The sequence below is a fragment of the Drosophila nasuta genome, chromosome 2R, assembly GCF_023558535.2.
Source record: "Drosophila nasuta strain 15112-1781.00 chromosome 2R, ASM2355853v1, whole genome shotgun sequence".
In the NCBI taxonomy this organism is placed as follows: domain Eukaryota; kingdom Metazoa; phylum Arthropoda; class Insecta; order Diptera; family Drosophilidae; genus Drosophila; species Drosophila nasuta.
In genome coordinates this window covers 23165862-23179612 of record NC_083456.1, presented here as the reverse complement: position 1 = coordinate 23179612, position 13751 = coordinate 23165862, and the positions used below count along the sequence as shown (strand labels likewise).

General features: G+C 37.7%; 1 protein-coding gene across 1 annotated transcript in view; it reads left to right on the top strand.

Moving 5' to 3' along the window:
- Nucleotides 1–13751, top strand: part of LOC132786283 (homeobox protein 5) — a 59938-nt gene continuing 46187 nt past the window's right edge. Inside the window, exons 1-3 of the mRNA XM_060792776.1 lie at nucleotides 1–156; nucleotides 5346–6308; nucleotides 6369–6500. Of these exons, the coding sequence (XP_060648759.1) occupies nucleotides 5696–6308; nucleotides 6369–6500 (745 nt within the window). The 5' untranslated portion in view covers nucleotides 1–156; nucleotides 5346–5695. The remainder of the gene's footprint in view (nucleotides 157–5345; nucleotides 6309–6368; nucleotides 6501–13751) is intronic.

Below are 13751 nucleotides of genomic sequence, written 5' to 3'. Positions count from 1 at the left end.
GTTCTTTGCCGCTGAAAACTTCTTATTTACGCGCGCTATATCTTGATTCGACTAGCGAGGATCGCATCGCCTGCCCTCTTGCCCCGGCTTGCGTGCATCTCACATCGCTGCAGATCGCTGTGGCATCGACGACATCTGATTGCCTTTTTATGGCGGGTAAGTAGCTTCGGTCTCTCGTCGGGTACTATTCCAAAGGGGTCTATTGCCTGAGCTTGGGCTTAGCTGACATCTAAACAAGTCTATTAATGGGCAGCCAAGAGGCAGTTGCACAACTCGTCTTCTTTCTCCTTCTCCATCTGCCGCTGTTTATGGCCATTTCATTTGGCGGATTATTTATGATTTATGCGGGATTTTAATGATAATTTTTATTGCAAGATCGCACTAAACACTGGAAAACTAAAGCGTATGCATTTTGAGTACTTGAAAAGCCTAAAAGTAAGCACAAGAATAAAAGTGTGCTTAGGGAAATAAATCACAGTGTTGAACAACTATAGATAGGAGAACAAAAATGACAGTGCTGAACAACTACAGATAGGAGAATAAGATCAGAGTGTTGAACAACTAGAGATAGAAGAACGAGATCAGAGTGTTGAACAACTAGAGATAGGATAGGAACGAAAATCACAATGTTGAACTACCAGAGATGGGATAACGAAAATCTCAGTGTTGAATAATTATAGATAGGAGAACGAAAATTACAGTGTTGAACAACTATAGATAGGAGAACCAAAATTACAGTGTTTAACAACTATAGATAGGAGAACGAGATCAGAGTGTTGAACAACTAGAGATGGGATAACAAATATCTCAGTGTTGAACAACTATAGATAGGAGAACCAAATTTATAGTGTTCAACAACTATAGATAAGCTCACAGTGTTGATCAACTATAGACAGATCACGGTGTTGATCAACTATAGACAGGAGATTGAAAATCAAAGTGTTGAACAACTATAGATAGGAGAACGAAAATTACATTATTAAACAACTAAGAGATAGAATAACGAAGATCACGGTGTTGAATAACTAAAGATAAAAAAAGAAAAGAAAGAAAATCACAGTGTTGAATAACTTTAGTTTAGAAAACCAAAATCACAGTATTGAACAACTGTAGATATGAGAACCAATATAGGACTGTTTAGAATAGGAATAAATATAATTAAGATAAAGATTTTAAAAACATAAAAGAATATGTCAGTGGCATACACATTTTCTTTTTTGAAATTATTTAAAATCTAAAAACATTGCTCAGAGAGATTTGTTAACACGGCGAATAACCGTGTAGCAAATCAATTAGCTCGGCAATTATGTGTGCCGCAGCTACGCCTCCACAATTGTGTGTGTATGTGCAACATTCTACGCTACGTTTTCCACTCAAGCAACCACACACATAAACACAACATTCGTAAATGCCAAATGTCATACAACACGCGTGTGGCAGCCGGTGTCAAAGGTCAATCTACAACTTCAACAGGCAACAAGCGCAAAAAGTGCTAATTAAATAACGTTTCAACCAGTTTTACGGCCACAACTCACTCGAGTCTGTGTGCAACATGTGTGTGTTCTGTTTTGGAGAGACACAATATTCAGTTGAATTTGACATTTGAATAACATCGAATACACTTGTGAATACAGACAGCACACCAACAAATACCAAAGTTGAAACGGTCAGGAAATAAAGAAACTTTCTCTCTCTCTCTCCTGTCTTTATCTTTCTCTGGTTCTCGATTATATTCTCAAGAGGCTTTTTCATTGAATGAAATTCGAGGCGTGTGGCAAGTTTTTGTCAATGTGACGTCACATGAGCTTTTTCATTGATTCCTGCAATTTCATTCACTCATTCATTCATTCATATAATTCATTCCCGTGCCAGAGCGCTGGCATTTGCCGCCATTTTACACTCCCATCGACAATGACAGCGACAGCAACAGTTGCTATCCTTATCCCCACACACACACACACACACACACACGTACACAACTGTCTCCTGTTGCTCCTGTTGCGCTGTCATGGCAACATCCATACCCATCCAACCCACACACATGCCAGGCAAGCAAGCAGGCAGGCAGGCAGCTAACCGCAAAGGTCAAAGTACCATCAAGTAATAAGCAACAACAACATATATTTGGGAGCCTGCAAATCCCTCGCCGTCTTTTGCCAAACTCCAACAATAATTTGCTATATGTATGTAGTTGTCTAGCCAACGCTTGAAACAGTTTGGTATAGAAAGTGGGCAGATTTAAGACCCCAGATCCCTTCGATAGTTTTCTCAGAAATTGCCCCGAAAAGTTGCTTTTGATTTTTCACAGTAAACTTTTCCGTAACATTTAACACACATCCATTATATTCGATCTTAAGATAGCTTTACTTTTTAATTCGAAATCACATAAGCTAATAACAATAGAGCATTGAATGTGCCCCTTTTTTTCCCGAACTGCCCACTTAATGATGAAGAGCTGCCCACTTGCTAATGTGGGAGTAAGAATCAAACAGCGAAAAAATTCCCAGTTAAAGGACAGACTGGACGGAAAAGAAAACTCAAATGTAACCCATTTGAATGTATTATATAGAGTAACTGACACCCCTTTAATGTGATTTACAGGGTAGCTAATAGTCTCAGTCGTTTGCTCTCTCTCTCCAAGGACCCTGCTCAATTTTTGCTTCAGCATGTGGGCGTTTAATCGCATCTATTAGCAGTCGAGTCAAGCATTTTCATTGCCCGCCCCCAGAGGAAATATTTTCCGTGAAACAAAAACAAAATATTTTTGGGGAGTCGAGAGTTGGGAGTTTGGCCACCCACCTGTTTTTGGTCGTTGGATCTAAAATGCCAACTGGCAAGCGACGAATCAACAAGTTGAAATGCCAGCACAAATTTACTTCTGCTGTTATCCTTAATGTTGAAGCTATGTTCAGCTTGATTTATTGTTGTTGTCAGTAGTTGTTGTTGTTCTTGTTGTTGCTGTCGTCCTCCTGTCTGTCCTTTCATGCGATTATTACGATACGGTGCTGCCTGTTACAGCAACACCAACCAAAAAGGCAGGCCGTAGTAGTCTCAGTTTTTCGCTTTTGTTTTGACAGTCCTAATATTTCACTCTCGTTGCGTTTACTGATTGATGCTGAACCTTTGACCTTTAAATGTCAAACACGGGGGATGTGGCTCCTTTTGGCGTTGTTGCCTCGCTTGCAACTCTAATTGCCGTTGCTATAGTTGTTGCTACTGTGTTGTTGCTGCTGCTGCTGATGTTGCCAGTGCTGCTGTTGCTGTTGCTTCAACTGTGGGTGGCAACATTTTGCATATTTGTCTGTTTTGCTGACTTTTGAAGTGTTTGCATTTCGTGGAAATCATCAGGTCAAAAGGGCAACTTCTATTCCCTTTTGACTTTTATTAAATGTCGACACACAATATCGGTAAAGTTAATTCACTAAACACAAGTAGGAGGCGAACATTTTTTTTTTTTTTAACGAACTCGAGAATATTCCATGATACATTCGTTCATTTTGCCATCTGTTTAATAGAGTTCTATTGTTTTCAATTTTTACGACTCATCATCATCAACAACCTGAACGAGCTGCTACTGTGCGTATACTTAATATCGAGAATTACGCATACGCACCATGCAACTGACGTCATTCAATACGATAATTGGCAATTATGAAACGATGTTTCTACTCAAAATGCTAGAAAAGTGAAAGCAATTTACCTATAGATAAGCGGCATATGACGCTATTTATTTGCCATACCAAACACGTCTCTCTATACGCAGATTGCCAAACTATTACGTAGCCGTAGCGTAACGGAATTTCTCCCATTTCTCTCATCACGGGGAGGGAGTGATAAAGAGAACTGCTTCTCACGCTCTCTTTTAATTAGCTGTGACAATTTGTTAGGTCAACTCTCAATACACCCACATATGCCACTCACTCTCTCTCTCTCACACTCTCTTTTGCAATCTCTGGGCTTCTCTCTTTCACTCACACTCTCGGCAAAAAAAATAAAAGCCCACACGGCTTTTTGCTTAAGCAGTGGAGCCTGTCGTTGATGGGCGACCGGAGCAACAACAAATCGGAAATGCCGGTTTCTTACTCTCACTCTCTTTGCTCACAAGTCTCTCTCTACCACCACCTCCGAAAGAGAGGTGCCATAAAGCATTAAGGAACAGAAAAGAAAATAAAATAAATAAATGGCATAACGCAACAAAAGCAACAATTACATTGATACAATTTGTTGCTCTCGTCTCATGCTGATGACGAGGCAACAGACAACACAGAAAACACTTTTCGGGCATTTCTCGTTTCGTTTCCGACGACGACGACGACGACGTTGACGCCGACGCAGCCGATTTGCCGCATCTGCCGCCTTGTCGCGTTGTTGTTGTTGCCATCGCTGCTCTGGCTGATACGATGATTTTTCACCGATGCCGAGTTTTCCATTTTCATTTTCAATTTTCACCGCTCGTGCCAGTAGCGCATTGACGGCTCAACAGCTCGTCTCGGCTGCTTTCGATTTCACATTTTTTTTCACCACCCGCGCGGCGTCCGTCAATCAAAAATATTCAAAATATTTTTGCAAAATAAATACAAAACAAAACAAAAAACTTCAAAATACAAATTTTTTGAAAATCATTTCGCAGCTAAAAGTTAAACTGCATATCAAAGTATACAACACGATATATGTATAAAAAGAAAATTGTATTTTTGTGCCAAAAAAAACTTTTTATGTGCGAATATTAAATAGAAAATAAATTGCCGCCGGCATTTCTACAAATAGTGCTAAAGTTTTTGAAAAGAATTTATTTAATAAAAAACCATTTATCTTAATAGAAATATTTACACATTTTGATGGTCAATTTTGTAGTGAAAATATATCCAATTATATATGCATATTTATATATATATAAAGTCAAATATTTGTAAATCTTTTGATCTGTGTGTGATTTAAGCTTGTAAGTCCAACAATTTTTGATGTGTTTTGTGTATTATATTCGCTAAGATTATAATCGAAAAAATATATATAAAAATATAAACTAAACAGCAAACTTGAATGAAGAGATTAAAGAGGTAATTATAAAGTACATCGTCAGGAATATTTGAAACAATTCTATTAATCAGGTCTCTCCAAAAATCTATAAGCATATTTCAAAGGTATAAGCAAGAATATATATAGTTAGACCATATATCGGATATATAATATATTAAGAAAATGATCAATTTTATGATCTCTTAAAAATCATCTTAAAAAGTACAAACAAAAAATAACCAATTATCATTTTAATGACCTCTAAAATATCATCTTACAAAATACAAACAAAATAACCAATCTAATTCCTTTTCTTCTTTTCTTTTCAGATCTCTGCGCAAGTCAATCAAATTTGTAGTAAAAGAATACAACGTAAAGACTGATTCGCTGACATAGAATTCAAAAGCAAAGTGAAAACCAATCCAACCAAAACCCAAGAGGATCAATGCAAATGTGAAGAAAACCAATCAAAAATGTGTAAATCAAATCACAAATCGTGTTAAAACACGAATTCAATAATTGTGTCCAATCTGCAAAAAAAAACCAATGGAGTCATATCATTTAATGCATTTAAGTTTTTCTTTTTTGTTCGGTTTCCGTTTTGTTTCCATTATCGTTTCGAATCTTCTCGCGATATTTTCGTTTTCGTACGTTGACAACGCGTTGAACAGTCACAAAAATGTTGCTGACAATGAGGCGTCAGAATGAATTGATAAGCAGCCAGCAGCATTCCACAACGGTAACAGATCCCAACAACACAGCCACGCCCTCGCCACCTGCACTCGCCGCAGCAACAACAGCAACTGCAACCGCGCCACCAATATTGCCACAGTCAACACAGCCAGGCTTAAGCCTGTTGCCCACAACGCCAACGGCAGCACAGGATTCGCTTAATACACCCACAACACCGCAGCTCAGTCGCAATCCCTTGCAGTTTGCCACACCAGCTGTGCCACCGCCACCGATTGTGGCAGGTCCAACCTCCGCTCTAGGGTATTATAATAACAACAACGGGATTGCAACATCTCAAGTGGCATCAAACTATTTGCATCACCCGACCACAGCTGGGAAGGATGCCACAGGAGTTGAACTCGACGAATACGTGGACATATTACAGGTGCAACAGTTGCTGCTAGACTCCTCGGCAGCCGCCGCTGCAGCAGCCAATAATCCCTCGCAAGATCAGCAACATCAACAACACCAACAACAACAGCAATTGCAAACTCTCGCCAAGCCGCGACCGCGCATCAATCTTCAGAAAGCATCGGAGTATGCTGCACAATTAGCTCAGGGTAAGTTAACTTCTGGCTGAAGAGTTTTATCATTGACTGATCATTGCATTCTTCTCACAGCTGAGACATCTTCGCCTGCTTCGCGCCGCGTTCTTCTCGACTATCCGAATCCTTATCTCTACGGAAATCATTATCATCACACGCCGCCAAACGAGGACCTCGTGGCCCTTTGGTTTGGCAGCAATGGCACAGGTGAGTCATCATACAATACACATAACATATAATAAAAAGTTGAGATATTGAGCCAGCAAACGCAACGTTTAATTAATAATTAACTTCAGTCGAGTGTGAATTGTTGTCATAGGCGAGTGCCGCAGACGCATTCATAATTGTAGCTGCCACATTCACATAAAAAGTTAACATGATTTTATTGTAGACTCCGTGGAAGTCGCAGCTGAAATACTCTTAAATTCGGGGCATATATTGGATATGTTTTTGCTGAGCAAATTCAAATAAAATGTTGTTCTTTTAATGCTACAAACTTGTGAGCTTTGAAAAAAAACATTTAGAATGATAGAAAACAATGCAAAACTTGACTTGAAGCTTGAAATATCGAACAACGAACTTTGAACCACTATTTTCGTAATTTAAAACTGAGTTTTAGAAACATTTAAATACTTTTGGAGCAATTAAAATAGCTCTCAGTTGACTTGATAAAACGAAACTTATATTGAAACATCTTCTAGCATCATTTACTTATGTATCTTCTGATCAGCTTCTGCATACAAAAAACTTTCTTATTGTTTGTTTAAAGTCTAAAACACTCAACCCACCCCATTAAAAAATAAAAGAAAAACCAAATTAATATCCCAAAAAGATACTAAAAATATACCAAAAGTTATATTTGGTAAATGTAGTATATAATACTGAGTTCAAAATATACCACAGAGTGCAAAATACTGTCAGACAAAGCAACTCAGACCCGTAGTAAGTAGGTGTTTTTGCCCATATTTGGTATATTGATATAGTACTACATTCAAAATATACCTTAGAATGAAAAATATACCGGATTGTCAGCAAATAATTAGGCACTTTCCCCCTAATAAAAAGTACTTCCTAAATAACTTATTTAATTGTTATCGGCTGTTGACGCTGATCAAAAATTTATATACTTTATAGAGCCGGAGATGACTTCTTCTTCTACATACATTTCCTGATGACACAAAGTTATAATACCATTTTTACCCTATGGGTAGCGTATAGTATAAAAAGGGAAAATAATAAAATCACCGTAAACAAATAAACAAGCAAGAAATTCAAAACCAATCAAATTCTTAATTGATGTTACCTTCTAACTTCACTTTCTTAGCTTCTAATCAACTTGAGTAAAGTCTTCATAAGATCTCTACGATCCAAGTGTATTCATAATGATATTTAGTCGTCTCTGTCGCCAGGTTGTTGCAGTGTGTGTATTTTGCAGTATATATTGCAACTTGTGGCGCCCCGTCTCATTGCATAATTCTCTGGCGACAGGCCGCAGTCTCCATGCTGCAGTTACTCAAAACTATCTCACTGGCTATAAATTGCCAAAATTAATCTATGAATGAGCTGACAGCCAAAGTTGATCTCTCCCCTCTCCTCATCGCTTCCCTACTCCACTCTTCCATGTGTCGCATGTGTGGTGTCTCTCTCACTCTTCCTCTAATGGCTCAATAAATTAAATAAAATTTTGCGCACTTTAATGCCGTTCGCTTGTAATTTTTGACATCGCTTGTGGCGCCGCCGCCGTCGCCGTCACATTGGAGCATTTGCACGCGTTTTGCATTCGCTTCTCACACACCACACACAACATCGCATAGAGTGCGACGACTCTTTTTGAAATGCTGCCAAAAACTTGAAATTGAATTTGCAAATGATGCAGCGCGCATCGGCAACTACAACCAGCCAGCCAGCGACAACAACGATGACAACAACAACGACGTCGACGATTGCCGACGGCATCGACAAACGACAGCGGCCCTTAACGTTGTGTCGCCATGGCAATGGGGCAACAGGTGTTGGCCCCAGCTCGGTCCAATTCTCCACTTGCCCCACCAACCCCTCGATCCGCATGATCACCCCTCACTCTTTGCCCACTTGCAATGCATGTGCTGTCGTCTGTCGGTTGTCGGTTGTCGATTGTCGGTGTCGTTGCCGTCACACGTTCCATCGATTACTCGTCTGCCGCTGCCGCTTTTGGGTTGGGCTGGGCCTCGTCTCTCTTTGCGGTTTGCCAAAATTAAGTCAGCGCCAAGACCACCCAAAGTGTGTCAATGTTGGCATCAATATTGACTTTTTTATCGCACGAAAGATCCAAGGGAAATGCCCAGACAACTAGAGCGGTTTTAATAGAACTCAATGCAAAAGCAAATATCAATATTTTATTTGAAATTACGAGAGATATGATTGAGAATCTTCCAATCAAATTATTACCAATAACAGTAGACAAACTTTTAAAGAAATGTTTACATATTTCAAAGCAAGTTTTAATAGAACTATGCGAAAGTGAATATCAATAAATAAGTTCAAATTACACTTCAGAGGTGATTTAGAATCTTCCAATCAAATTATTATCATTACCACTAGACAAACTTTAAAGAAATTTTACATATAACATATATTTGAGCAAGTGTACTTATTTCTAATCAAGTTTAAATAGAACTGAAAGCAAAAGTGAATATCTATGTTATATTTTAATTGAAACGAAACTGCATTTGTGATTTAATTCCTCAGATGATTTTATTATCAATACTTGTTGAACTCTGTATTCCTGAATAAGAAGAAACGTACTTCAATTTTAATATTTATATTTTTAATATTGAATTTTCAATATTTAATTATTTTTTAACCGCAACACTGCACCATATTCACATTTAAATTTGGATCAAAATGGAAAGAGAAAGTCCTAGTGTGATCAGCTCATTTGTATAGAACTTATACTAAAGTTATCGATATATGAAATAATATCTTTGATTGTTTGAATGGGGATATTCCAACAAGCAACTTTTAAATGCAACTTTGAAATGAAATAAAGATGGGATTTGAATTCTTTATATCAAATTACCAGCAATATTGCTAAACAATATTGTAAAGAAATATTTCACAATTAATAAAAATTAAACGCTTTAGTCAAAGTTACGTACATTTCATGCAGGCACAAAGTTATAATATAATAAAGTTCTATGGGTACAGAGTATAAAATAGTACAGATAGGATTTGGTTTCATTAAATCTAAATTGTCAATTCTATATGATATTATTTTAAGGACTACCAATCATGTATTTGAAACTAAACTACAGATGCGATAGAAATAGAATAGAAATGTGACTACTCTGCTACTTATGCAATTTATATGTCTTATTTAAAATTATACTCAAAAAGACTAAACAATATTTCAAAGAAATTAACCAGCAAAGTAAACATTTTCAAGTTCGCAAAAGCCAGACTTATTCTTGTTTGCTTTATTGTTATTACTTTTTAACAAGGTTATTTAATTTCTACATTTCGCTACTCTGTCTACAGATTCAGACGCCAGTTTTCCCCCTTTTCAAGAGTACTTGCTGGGCTGTTAAATACGAGAGTTTCTCACATTTCGTATCTCCAAGATGCACACAAATTGCCTTAATTAATTAATATCATAAATATACGACGGCGCTTAATTGCCGAATGAAGCAGTAGCAGAAAAAAACAAATACAAAAACAGAAAAAGAAACAGAAACGGCGCCGGGGTAAAGTTGATTGCAGGGGGAGGGAGGGAGAAAAGCAGCAAATCTGTGATGGCAATCGCTAATTAGTCAGGAAATGACCCCGGCTGACCGATCAGCAGCGAGCAACGCAATTGCAATGAGACAAACTCACATACAACACACACACACACACACACACACGGACAGCTGAGTGACCCTAATCGACAGGAAGCTGACTCAATCTGAGTGTTGTGTGACAGTCCAGGGCCACAGAGACAATGTGTTGCACTTCCAAGTTGCAATCAATATTCATAAATCTGTGTGTGGCAAAAAAAAAGGTTCACCAATTAATAACGTGACCCGTTTTTGAGATTTTTCATTGGCTTTTTTTTCTGCTGTTGTATTTTTCTTTCGCCCATTTGGCACTTTTGGCCCAGCCAAATCAAGCTAGGTGATCGTTTTCCAATGAAAAATCACACACACAATGCCTTTCAGCGTTTGTCAACGATGTCGACGTCGACGTTGGGGCAAGCAACACAACAACAACAACAACAACAACTGGCAGCAACATGCGAATGCAACAGCCAAGAAAACTGCAAGAAAATTAAGGCGACAATCACTGCTGGGGCAACCTTTGCGCCTTTTGTGCAACGGAAATCGCTGACATGGACCACACCACAGCAACAGCAACAGCCTCAGCTCAGCTCAGCTCCAACACCAGGCACAACAACAGCAACAACAACAATAGCAACAACAATTGTTGCAACTGCAACTGGGACGTTACGACTACCGACTTCCCAAGCCAAGTGAGGCTTGCCTAATGTTTAATTAAGGTGATTGCTGTGCGGTCAGTTGAATGTTGTTGCTGTCGCATGCAGTTTCAGTTGCCGGTTGCCAGTTGCCAATTGTTGCTGTTGCTGTTGTTATTGTGGCAGCAAACAGCTCACGACAATGATCACCAAATTGGTTTGTAAAGGATCTAAGCGTGCTTCTCGCGCCATGTCAAACACTTGGGCCAAAAAGGACATTTGCCTCACTCTCTCTTCCATCTCACTTTGCCTCCCGCGTTGATTGCTAGCCGCGCCTGCTCAGCCTTTAATGAAGATTAATTGCAATCAGTGCGCCAGTTGAGCGGCGATTAATTGCACTCTGTGTGTGTGTGTGTGTGTGTGCAGTGAGAGAGTCTGGCCAAATGGAAATGAGCAAAAGGAAACTGCAACTGGCCATAGACGACTTCCTCCTAGACAGCCTTACTGCCTTTGGCCGTGGCCGCATCATCGCTGCATCACAGCATCGTCTGTGGTTCACAAGTTCACAAGACCTCACGAGACGACGAGATGACGATGACGGCAACTTAATTGCCATTTACATGGCAAATGTTGAATGGCATTTGCTGCCGGCTCTCAACTCTCTTCTCTGCTCTTCTCTTCTCTGACTCTTTGGCTTGGCTTTGTTGGTGGCACAATTCAGCTGATGAATTGCAGTTGCAACGTTGCCTCGTCTCGTTGCACAAGTTAAGGCAACGCGAGTTCGCCAAATCCAAAAGATTTGTCACAGTTCATCATCAAATGGTGGTAGCAACTAAATCTCTAGCTTTTTGATTATTAGCATAATGCGCGTGGGTCGGAAAAGTGTGCCATGCATGGATCGCTGATCGAGTTGTATTCATTTCTATCTATAACTTTAAAATTTGTTTATTTACTTCATTAGATACCCTGTTCAAGTTTTTATGGGATGGTCTTAAATTTAATTTTCAATAGTTATAACAAAAATTGAAAATTTCTTACTTTTTATAAAGTTACGTAAAATTCACAGTTATTGTCATCACCCCAGACGTATCGTTAGAATATCTACTCATGTTTATATTCTGAAAATTTCATTACAATCGCTTAAGAGATGTAAAAGTTGTTATGAAATGATTACTACTATTGAATTTTCAATAATTTTAACAAAAACCGAAACATTTGTTTTTACTTTTTATAAATTCCCATAAAATGCACAGATTTGAAATTTGCCATTACTCTAAATATATTTAAAGAGTACCTAGTCATGTTTAGATTCTGAAAATTTCATCACAATCTCTTGAGAGTTGTAAAAGATTGATGTTATCTGTTCAATATTTTTAATATCACAATAAGACGATTTTAAGATATTATCTTTCTTCTAGACATATCGATATATCATCTTATGATCTTTAAATTCTGAAAATTTCACCACAATACCTCTATAAATGTAAAAGTATTTGTAATATAACGTATAACTATTTGTAATATAACGATTAGAAATTTTGAAGTTATGGCCTTAACCTTCACATATCTAAATATTATCTTACGATCTTTATATCCTACAAATTTCACCACAATACCTCAATAATTTAATATTTTTAATATCCCAATTATAAATGTTGAAATTAAAAAGATTATCTTATGATCTTTATATTTCACAAATTTCACCGCAATCGCTTGATAACTATTCAATTTTTAAGATCACAATAAAAACCTAATTATTGAGCATTTCAAATAGACTTCCTAAGTATTAACTATCTTAATTACAATTTGTAAGATCACAATAAAAACCTAATTATTGAGCATTTCAAATAGACTTCCTAAGTAGTAACTATTTTAATTACAGGGTATAACTTCTATTAGCACTTGTTGCTCATTTTATTTTATTTTTTTTTGCATTGTCACCTGTTTTCATGGGATTGAGACTGGCGCCAGTCTCGAACTCTAGACGGCTGTCTGCTGTCCGTTGTCCCAATCGAATTCAAATCAAATGTATTTTATACGATTGACACAAACCGCAAGCACGTGGGCAGTTTTTTTTTAATTTTGTTGTTGGTTGATTTTTTTGTGGTTTTTCGTTCGGCTGTTTGCATTTAACTTAACTTTAGTTATAATTTGTGTATATCTCTTTAACGACTTTCAAAGTGAACGCTTTGGCATCATGTGTCTAAAAATAGAGTCATAGCTCAGGTGCCCCCCAAAGTAATACTTATGTATGTATTTATGTTGATTGTGTGGGTGCCACTCACAGGCTGCTTGCAGCAAGTTAAACCACTGAAATTGTAATACATAGGCACGTATATAAGGTTTAAGCAGCCAAATGCAGTTCTTTTAAATGTGCATAAGTTGAATTTATGTTCTTGTGAATTATTGTGCTTGATCTCAATGTCGAGTGCAATAATTGCATATCAAATTTGGAGACTTTTGTTAGACAGTTGGGGAAAAGCTGGATTCAATGCTTGATCTAATTCGAAACAAACACAAATTTCTCTATGATTTGTCAGTTATTATTAGTAAAGACAAAAATATATTTACATTTATTGCCTTAAATGGAATTCCCTCTTGTGAGTATGTTAAGAAGTCTGCTGAGGATAATTGAACCATTTGATGTATCGGAAGAAATCTGGCCAAGTTCATAAGCAAAGTACCCATCAAATACAATGTCAACATAAATCGAAAATGAAAATTTCGATCGGTAAAGTGAAATGCGCGCTATTCTATTGTTTTTCTATACTGTCGAAACGATACTCAATCTATATACGATACGATATCACGTTGGAACCTTCATCAATTTGCCCGAGAAAAACGATTTGCTCAAAGAGGAACTACAACAATATATATTTTCCATAATATTTCAATTCCTCACGGTTCTCACACTCTTCCAAAGCATAAGCATATGCACGGGGAATCTGCCAAAGCCATGGCTAGAAGTAATACGCACGGGTCTCAATTCATTCCTGAACATCGTCCTATCGCTGGCAACCATGTGGGAT